The 10727-nt window shown below is 33.0% G+C and overlaps 1 protein-coding gene across 1 annotated transcript; it reads right to left on the bottom strand.

Annotated features, from left to right (window-relative positions):
• Positions 1-5448: 5448 nt before the first annotated feature.
• Positions 5449-10727, bottom strand: LOC109074321 (mitochondrial inner membrane protease ATP23 homolog). The gene is made up of 6 exons (XM_042721555.1): positions 10434-10727; positions 8884-8929; positions 8724-8805; positions 8512-8649; positions 6032-6115; positions 5449-5964 (listed from the first exon to the last, which is right to left on the bottom strand). Exons 1-6 carry the CDS (start codon positions 10666-10668, stop codon positions 5761-5763), a joined length of 789 nt encoding a protein of 262 aa, XP_042577489.1. The 5' UTR covers positions 10669-10727; the 3' UTR covers positions 5449-5760.

Consider the following 10727-nt stretch of genomic DNA (forward strand, 5'->3'; position numbering starts at 1 on the left):
TTTAATATATTAAATATATATTTTAGTGCTGTCTAAACGATTAATCGTGATCAATCACATCCAAAAATAAAAGTTTTTTTACATGACATATGTGTGTGTACTTTGTGTATTTATTATGTATATAATTATATGTATATATAAATACACACACATACAGTATATATTTTGAAAAAATATAATATAATTAATATATATATATATATTATATATATATATATATATATATATATATATAGATATATATTATAATATATATATATATATATATAGTGTGTGTCTTTCCCCACTTTTTCTCCATGATCTTTGTGTTTTTCACATTTAATGAAAATATTTTCTTAAGCGGATGTTCATCCAAAAAAAACTCCCAAAACTTTAACTGTCAAAACAATGTGATAGAACTCTTTAAAACAATATAATGATGACAAAATAATATAAATATAACACTAGATAAATTTCCCATGGTTAAAATAGGGGCAAATACATTAAAAATAATGACCAAATATGATTCAAATATGCAAGCAGACTAGGACTAGGGACATAGCTATTTCCACCATAGGGAAAAATAAGCAGTTTAAACTGATAAGGTCCCAAAGGGTCTGAATACTTAGGACCATGTGATATTTCAGTTTTTCTTTTTTAATAAATCTGCAAAAATGTCAACAATTCTGTGTTTTTCTGTCAATATGGGGTGCTGTGGTTACATTAATGAGGGAAAGGAAAATAACTTAAATGATTTTAGCAAATGGCTGCAATATAACAAAGAGTGAAAAATTTAAGGGGGTCTGAATACTTTCCGTACCCACTGTATCTCACCAACAGAGATTCTGCTGGACCAAGCCCAGGAGGGGTCTGTTCCTCTGGTGGAGTGGGCTCTCACACCTACGGGGCACTGCAAACCTTCTGAGGCAGAAGCCAAGGCTACAGCATCAGTTATCCAGCGGGATAGTCTTTGCTTTGTAACCGGCAGCATCTTAAGCAGCCTCCAAAGCAAACGAAAAGCTGCTCCAACTCTCTGAACAGGCCGGAGCATTGAAGATGTATTCTCAGGGCCCTGACGGGGTGGAGAACATTGGGACCCTCGGGGCATCGGGGAAGTCTCATTTAAGAAAAGTAACCATTAAATTGCAAAGTAAATTATAGTATTTTAAACCTCACAAAGAATAACAGTCAATTTTATTATGGTTACTGTTCTTAAATACAACAGACACTATCCATCAGTGTTGCCATGTCCGCGGTTTTCCCGTGGGATACTTTATCACGGTTGCCGCGGGTTGTTTTTCATGTTCGCGGATTGAAGCGACCCCAACAATGTGTATATTTAGCCCCTGGAACACACTTTTTACCAGGGGACCCCCTCAAAACGCAGATAAGTTTTGGGCTAGTTTTAAGTAGCAATTAGGTGGGTTTTGTTATGAAAACCTGGCAACCCTTTTCCTCAGGGTTAATACGGTAACGTTATTATTGCTAACATAGCGGACTCATCAAAAAATACATCGGCATCATCTGTATTAAAGAGAAAATAATCACTTAATCCAATGCTTAAGTGAATAAAATAGCCTCGACAGTCTTACTTACTGGAGATCCACAACTATTGACTTTGTTCTCTCACCGGACTTGTGTGTGTGTGTGTGTGTGTGTGTGTATGTGTGTGTTTTACTGCATCCCAAATGACACACTATACACTATGCACTCATACACTGTGTACTTATGCACTATGTACTCAACCATGTAGTGTATGAATTATATAAGTTTTAATTATTTTGTCATTCATAATCAGACTCTGATAGCCCCTCCCCCTTCGTTACGTAATTAAAGCTGTTACAATTGAGTGCATAAAGTGTCCAACATTCCACACTTTGTTTTTTCGGTTATTTAAGTGCATCATTCGGGTGTTTAAAGTACACTTTTAATTTTTGGAATTTTCAGTGTGAACGCACTACTCTCTATTTATACTACAAAACGTCATAGAATAGTGCATAAGTACGCGATTTGAGACGCACCTTGTGTGTGTGTGTCGGTGATGTAAAAGAGGAAAGCAGGCATTTGGACCAAAGCACTGTGAGGTAAGAGAGGGGGAGACTCAAAATGTTCATGAGCTCTTCTGGTGTGTCTCTGAGTGATTCTTGAAGGAGTAAATCATTAATCAGCTCATTTAAGACTCTGATCAGCTAAACTGAGGATCCTCTCATGACACGAGTCAGAAACAGTGACTGTGATTCGTCCCAGAACAATAAAAGAGCTTTAAGACTCCTCAAACATCAGATGAGAAGAGCTTCACTCTCTTCACTAGCTACACACACTAACTAGTCGACTGACCAACATCACATGTGGCTTGTGAGGAGTTCAGCTCCAGTCACGGCAGCGGCGGGGCTTTCTGTGCTCACAAGGTTTGAGTTTGAGATAAACTCCTCCAGAAACTCAGCTGGATGAAGAGACACCAGTGGCTCAGTGGTCTGCGTCTCTCTTCTTCATCTGGAACATCTGAGTTCAAACCTCGCTCTCGTTACGATGTTTTTGCACGAATGAGAAAAACTCAGATGAAGAGTGAGTCAGCGAAGCACCAGTGACTCGAGGTCTGAACATCAGTTCTTCAAATCTCTCTTTCAGTGGAAAAGGGTTTTTGACTGAATAAGACAGAAAAAGATGAGCAGCACACGCAGACGGGCCTGTGGCTCAGTGGTCTGAACAGCAGGTCTTCATGTAGGCACCGCTGGTTCAAGCCTCACGCTCGCGCTGGAAAAATAGTTTAGTTTCACTCCAAAACAGAGCCGAACAAACATAGAAGATCCTGTGGCCCAGTGGTCTGAGCATCAGTTCATGATCTGGGAGTTCCAGGTTCAAATCCTGTATTGAGCAAGAAAATGTTAGTTTCACTAGTCTTTAAAGACAAGAGAAAAAAAGACAAATGTCCAAAAAAAAAAGAGAGTGTTCAGTGTGGAAGTGCCAGTGGCTCAGTGGTCTGAGTGATCCTCCCTGAACGGAAGGAGCCTGGGTTCGAACCCCAGCCTGGTCACAGATGCACGGTTGCGTGACGGTCGTGAGCTGTGACAAGCTGCAGAGCGGATCAGAGCACGATCAGAGACGAGAGAAGGACAGACATGAAGATCCAGACGCTCCCTCTGGGGCTCCACACACCAGATCCAGCAGCACCGAGCAAACTCTCTTTCTCCGACTTCTAAAATACTCCAGACACAGGCTGAGTCCACAACTCTTTTATTAATATTAATAACCCCCTCAGCAGCAGACGTCTCCTGCTGAACGCTGCAGGATCTGATCCAGGACTCCACAGACGGACAGCTGCACCTTTGACCGTTCGCACCAATATAAACCAGTCATTTTCTCACACACACACACACACACACACACACACTAATATCAGCTCCAGATCCGTGCCGGAATCACACACAGCTCAACAATTAACAATACGACTGCTTCACATTACTGACGTTCACATAGAAACCTCATTTATTTCAACACGTGTGGTTTAACTTTAAACTACAGCTCAGCCGCAGCTTATCCACGGAGAAATCTCCACTCGTCACACACACAAACCTTACTGGAGAACATTAAACTACTGATCAGAACTAACAGCAAACGTCTGGAGACCTGAGATCAGATGATCTCTGCAGATCATGAACAGAACACAAACGTCACATTCATCTTTTTATTGTTCACACACGGCTCTGATCATTCTCTGATGGAAGCATTGACCCAGAGAACGGTCCGAGAGCTAAACATAAAACTCCACCAAACATTAACCAGAACTCCACAAAATCTTAACAAAAACCTCAAGAAAACTAAAACAACAAACTCATCTCACAACAGCTTCCAACATCTTCATTTGCATAATCACTACACTTACTTGAAAACATTAATTGGTTAAACACTGCAGGCCTATATTAGTTATAACATTAAAAATTGGTTAAACTCAGTGTAGCAAAACCATTGGTAACTTATGGTTACCACAGTTTAACAATAATAACCAAGGCTTTTTTTTGTTTTTTTTTTGTAATAAAACCAAATTTTTCGTAAGGGTACATTACTTGCGTGTTTATATGATTACGACAAAACACAAACACCAGTTCACAAAAACAGACTAACAAAACTAAGAGCATGCCAAAAGTTACTTAAATAGTAAATGTTGTGATAAACTTAAAGAAAACTAACTTACTGCATTCAGAGACTTCTCTGTGTTGAAGTGTTCGTGCAGATTCTTGTTTCTAATCAAATCTAATCTAATCTCTAGCAGGTGTCTGTTATTAATCACATTCTCAACCAATGGCTTTACTGTTTGTGATTTAGCTCTGCCCACAGTCTCTTTCGCATAAAATACTATGTTCTCTTCTTTTTACTTCTGGTTTGAGACACAAAAAGCTGAACGTAATAAGAACTGCTTCATTTGAATCTTTTAAATATGGGATCCACTGATCTGTAATAGAGAATTATATCTAGATCGGTGATAGGAACTCGATTAATTTACATTTTTAGGCCTCAGTCAGATAGAGTTAAATGGTAAATAATTAGACTCGACAGAATACAAACAGCAGCAGCGCCACCTTGTGGTTCAACGAAGCGACTGACTTTAAAACCCTATTTAATATAAGATTTTTAAAATAATATTTTCCAATATTTAATATATACTCATAAAGAAATAAAATAAAATGCAATATCAATTAAAAAAATGAATACATTTTAAATATAAATGTATGTGTGTATTTGTATAATATAAAATAATCCTTAATCATAAAAATAAAAAAAATAAAAACAAAATAAAAAAAAATAAAAAGTAATATCAATATCAATATAAAAATAAAAAAATCAAACTAAATTAAAAAAAAATAAAATAAAAAATTAAAATATGAATATATTTGTATAATATAAAATAAATAAATTCCTTAATTATTCAAATATTTAATATATAAAGGAATTAAAAAGTGTGTAATATAATATCAATATTAAAATAAAATTAGCAAACTTAAAAAAATTAATAAAATTAAAATATTAATGTATAATGTATGTATTTGTATAATATAAAATAAATTAATAAATACATTCCTTAATTATTCTAATATTTAATATACAATCAAAGGAATTAAAAAGTGTGTGTAATGTCAATATTGATATAAAAATAGCAAACTTTTTTTTTCAAATGAATAAAATTAAAATATTAATGTATAATGTATTTGTATAAAATAAATTAAATAAATTCCTTAATCAAATATTTAATATATAAAGGAATTAAAAAGTGTGTAATATAATATCAATATTAATATAAAAATAGCAAACTTTAAAAAAATGAATAAATTTAAAATATTAATGTATAATGTATGTATTTGTATAATATAAAATAAATAAATAAAAATAGCTGAATAAATTCTTATATAATTCAATGGAAATTTAAGTCCATAATTAAACTAACAGCATCAACGACGCAACTGAGAAAAACACTTGTGTAAAATAACATTTATTTAATTCTCTGTTACTTAAATGGAAAGGTTTTCAGTTTTGTGCAGAACTCAGATTTATTACAGAAACCTGAGGCTCCATGAACACCGAACGTTCACAAGAATACCTCATAAAAACCTGTACAGTCATATACAAAGACGGATTTGATTGTTATTCCATCAATAAATAATCTCATCCATGTCAAACTATAAATGGTGTTGTCAAATGATCAGTGATGAGAAAGGCGAGTATGTGGTTTCTTAATTCTTCCAGAACATGAATGAACAGCACAGTGTATTATATTTCTCTTTTGTGTCAGAGGTTGGCGTAGTATCGGTCTCGGTTCTCGTAATCCCTGTAGGCGAACTTGGCGTCTTTCTTGTTGTGTGGGATGCGGCCAAAAGGGGCGTGGTCATGGAAACAGCTGTCAAACACCTCGTCAACCACTTGCTCCGCCTCCTCCCGGCTCACCTTGCGAACGGCGAGGATGGAGCGCAGCGCTCGGCCGCGAACACACGCCTGGAACATAAACACACATGAACACACGTCCAGAAACCATCCACACCACGCAGCCGAATACACAAACCTGATGGTGCTCTTTCAGGCCAAAGTTAAATCTGGAAATCTCATTAACGAACGAGCAGTCTCCGCTCAGATTGGCGGCTCGGATCTGAAGGGAACAAAACAAACACAAACACTTCAGAGTGCTGTGAAATGTCTCAAGCTACACATTATTTAACACCTAAATAAACCCTTTTAACCCTTTTTAAAATGTCTCTAAATAGTTTTATTTTAGTTTAGCTATTTTTAAATATTAGATGTGATTTTTCAAAAGGTTTTATTTTAGTTATACTTCTTTAAATTCAGATGCAGTTACTAAAACATTTTTTTTGGTTACAATTTATTTTTTTTTTTTAGATGTGGTCTCTAAAACATTTTAATTTTGGTTATTTATTATTTTTTTAGATGTGGTTTCTAAAACATTTTAATTTTGGTTATTTATTATTTTTTTAGATGTGGTTTCTAAAACATTTTAATTTTGGTTATATTATTTATTTATTTATTTATTTATTAGATGTGGTTTCTAAAACATTTTAATTTTGGTTATATTATTTATTTATCTTTTTTTATTTTTTTTTAGGTGTGGTTTCTAAAACATTTTAATTTTGGTTATATTATTTATTATATTTTTAGATGTGGTTTCTAAAACATTTTAATTTTGGTTATATTATTTATTATATTTTTAGATGTGGTTTCTAAAACATTTTAATTTTGGTTATATTATTTATTATATTTTTAGATGTGGTTTCTAAAACATTTTAATTTTGGTTATATTATTTATTATTTTTTTAGATGTGGTTTCTAAAACGTTTTAATTTTGGTTATATTATTTATTTATTATTTTTTTAGATGTGGTTTCTAAAACATTTTAATTTTGGTTATATTATTTATTTATATTTTTTAGGTGTGGTTTCTAAAACATTTTAATTTTGGTTATATTATTTATTTAGTCTTTTTTTAGTTGTGGTTTCCAAAACATTTTAATTTTGGTTATATTATATTATTTATTTATTTTTTAGATGTGGTTTCTAAAACATTTTAATTTTGGTTATATTATTTATTATTTTTTTAGATGTGGTTTCTAAAACGTTTTAATTTTGGTTATATTATTTATTTATTTTTTTTAGATGTGGTTTCTAAAACGTTTTAATTTTGGTTATATTATTTATTTATTATTTTTTTAGACGTGGTTTCTAAAACATTTTAATTTTGGTTATATATTATTTATTTATATTTTTTAGATGTGGTTTCTAAAACGTTTTAATTTTGGTTATATTATTTATTTAGTCTTTTTTAGATGTGGTTTCCAAAACATTTTAATTTTGGTTATATTATTTATTTATATTTTTTAGATGTGGTTTCCAAAACATTTTAATTTTGGTTAAATTATTTATTTATATTTTTTAGGTGTGGTTTCTAAAACATTTTAATTTTGGTTATATTATTTATTTATTATTTTTTTAGATGTGGTTTCTAAAACATTTTAATTTTGGTTATATTATTTATTTATTTTTTTTAGATGTGGTTTCTAAAATGTTTTACTTGGGTTACAATATTTTTTAATTGAGATGTGGTTTCTAAAACATTTTGGATGCTATTTTGTATTTTATATATGATTTCTAAATTACATTTTATTTTGAATTATATTTTTTAATTTTAGATCCAATTTCTAAAACTGCTGTGGTTTTTGTGGTCTCGATGTGGTTTTTAATTTTGTATCCAATTATTTGTAATTTTAGATGTGGATTCTAGAATGTTTTATTATAGTTACACTTTTTTTAAAAATTTTATTTTGGATTCTATTTTGAGGTTTTTAAAAGCATTTATTTTGGTTTCAGTATTTTATATTTTAGATGTGGTTTTCATTTTTATTATATTATTTTTAATTTAAAGTGTGGATTCTAGAATGTTTTATTATAGTTACACTTTTATTTTTTTAGATGTGTTTTTTAACATTCTATTTTGGATTCTATTTTTTATTTTATTTTAGATGAGGTTTTTAAAAGCATTTATTCTGGTTTCAGTATTTTATACTTTAGATGTGTTTTTTTTTATTATTATTTTTTAATTTTAGATGTGAATTCTAGAATGTTTTATTATAGTTCCACTTTTATTTTGTTTATTTTAAAATTCTATTTTTTATAATATATTTTTATTATTATATTTTAAAAAACATTTATTAAAAGCATCAATATTGTATACATTATATTTATATTTTAGATGTGGTTTTCATTTTTATTATATTATTTTTAATTTAAAGTGTGGATTCTAGAATGTTTTATTATAGTTCAACTATTATTTAGTTTTTTTAATTCTATTTTGGATTCTATTTTTTATTTTATTTAAATTTTTTAAAAGCATTTATTTTGGTTTCAGTATTGTATATTTTATATGTGGTTTCTAAAACCAATTATTTGTGGTTTTTTTATATTTAATTTAATTTATTTTTTAAGTGTAATTTTGAAATGCACTACGACAGCCAATCACAGTGTTGTGTTTGCTCACCTCTGAACAGGCCAGGTGTCTGAAGTTGCTAAACCAGTCGACTCGGGCCCTGCAGTGATCGAAGGCGTGGATGAGCTCGTGGGTCACCACGCGGTTCATGTGAGCCTGCTGATGGATGTTGTTCTGGCATAAGACGATCTGCAGCGGGAGACCACACACACAGACTCAGTTTCATGTTCTTCTGGCTCGTGAACTGGTTTTAGGGGCCTCACCTGAGAGGTGGCAGCATCAAAGCCTCCGCTGACCGTCCCGTCGCAGTCCTCACACGAGAAGTGTCTGTCTTTATAAACTGTACTGAGAGGAAATCAGATAACAACACATCAGCGACACGCAGCGCTGGAGGAAGAGTTCATGTGAGAGTCGCTCTCTTACCAGCCGGAGCTCTTCATGGCCCCCAGCAGGAGCTTAGCATAAGGACCTGAATGAGACACGCACCGCTTCAGTTCATGTGTTAAAACTGTCTGTAGCCACTGAACACTTCACTCTAATCTGTGGAAGCTTGTTTGCAGCATGAAACAAAAATAAAGGTAACCGCACCTTATTTCATAATTGTGACTTTTTCTTAGAATTATGAGAATTATGAAATAAAAAGTTGCAAATACCTTTTTTATTTTTTATTCTGTTGTAGAAAAAAAAACAGCATTGCCAGATATACACTAAAAATTCTTAGAAAAAAAAACGTCTAAATTGTGACATTAAAATGATAAAAATCATACTAATAATATAATTGGAATTACCTTTTTTATTTAAAACACAGTCACAGACAAAAAAAAAATAACAACAAAAAAATAATAATTATAATAATTATAAAAAAAAAAAAAAAAAAAGGAATTACTATTTTATTTTTTTTATTTAGTGGAAGACACACCAAATAAATAAATAAATAAATAATAACTGAAATCTTAAAACTGAAACGTAAACTCAGAATTCTTATTTAAAAAGTCAGAATTGCAAGACAAAATCAAAATTGTGAGAACCCCCCCCCCCCAAAACAAAATGTAAAAATTATAATCACCTTTTAAATTTATTTTTTATTTGGTGGGAGCATGCGAGAAAAAAGTCAAGATTGTGAGATTAAAAAATAATAATATTATACAATAATAAAACTAACTTTTCTTTAATTTAAAAAAGTCAGAATTGTGAGATAAAAATTTGCAATCACTCTTTTATTTTTTCCTTGTAAATCGTGATGGAAACAAGCTTCTGTAGTAATGCAGAGATGATCTAAAACATGACACGTGTGTGTGTGTGTGTGTGAGAGTGTTGTATATTTATTAAAACATAAGAATACATTTTTGTTATACTAACAGATAATATCTTTGTGTACGTATGTGTGTGTCTGTGTGTGTGTGAGAGTGTCTGTGTGTGTGTGTGTGTGTGTGTATGTGTGTGTGTGTGTGTGTGTATGTGTCTGTGTGTGTGTCTGTGTGTGTGTGAGAGTGTCTGTGTGTGTCTGTGTGTGTGTATGTGTGTGTCTGTGTGTGTGTGTGTGTGTGTGCGTGCGTGAGAGTGTCTGTGTGTGTGTGTGTGTGTGTGTGTGTCTGTGTCTGTGTGTGTGTGTGTGTGTGTGTGTGTGTGTGAGAGAGTCTGAGTCTGTGTGTGTGTGTGTGTGTGAGAGAGAGAGTCTGTCTGTGTGTGTGTGTGTGTGTGTGTGTGTGTGAGTGTGTCTGTCTGTGTGTGTGTGTGTGTGTGTGTGTGAGTGTGTGTGTGTGTCTGTCTGTGTGTGTGTGTGTGTGTGTGTGTGTGTGTGTGTGTGTGTGTGTGTGTGTGTGTGTGTGTGTGTGTGTGTGTGTGTGTGTGTCTGTGTACAGTTTTCTACTAAAACATTATAGCATACTTCTATAACATAATCTCTAGAAACTCTTATTTGAATATTCTGATAATGTAGAGAAACTGCGTGCCCACAGCTGCTGTTCTCTTACTAGTGTCCATGGCGACCTGCAGCATGATGTGACACTTGTGTTTAAAGGTGAAGAGACTCTCTCCGATCGAGCCCTGCTTGAACTTGCTGCTGCTGCGCTCGGGGTATAAACCGTAGCCGAAGTCTTCCTCCTTCTGCTTGCTCTCCGCCGCCGCTGTCTGCTCCTCAGCCTCTTTCTTCTCCTGCAGCGGCTCTTTATTAATAAAGTCATCTCCTTTTGCGCTGTTTTGAGCCATAGCTCTGAGCTGCGCGTGTACGTACGCAGAGGTCACGCGGGTGTCCGCGAGTCACGTGA

Source organism: Cyprinus carpio, chromosome B4 (genome assembly GCF_018340385.1).
Source record: "Cyprinus carpio isolate SPL01 chromosome B4, ASM1834038v1, whole genome shotgun sequence".
Classification (NCBI taxonomy): Eukaryota; Metazoa; Chordata; class Actinopteri; order Cypriniformes; family Cyprinidae; genus Cyprinus; species Cyprinus carpio.

Excerpts from the sequence above, each read along its gene's own strand:
- LOC109074321 (XM_042721555.1), bottom strand. The coding sequence starts at position 10,668 with ATGGCTCAAAACAGCGCAAAAGGAGATGACTTTATTAATAAAGAGCCG. Across the intron at positions 8,930-10,433 it reads GCAGGTCGCCATGGACACTA|GTCCTTATGCTAAGCTCCTG; the intron begins GTAAGAGAACAG and ends TGTCTCATTCAG. Across the intron at positions 6,116-8,511 it reads GACACCTGGCCTGTTCAGAG|ATCCGAGCCGCCAATCTGAG; the intron begins GTGAGCAAACAC and ends TGTTCCCTTCAG.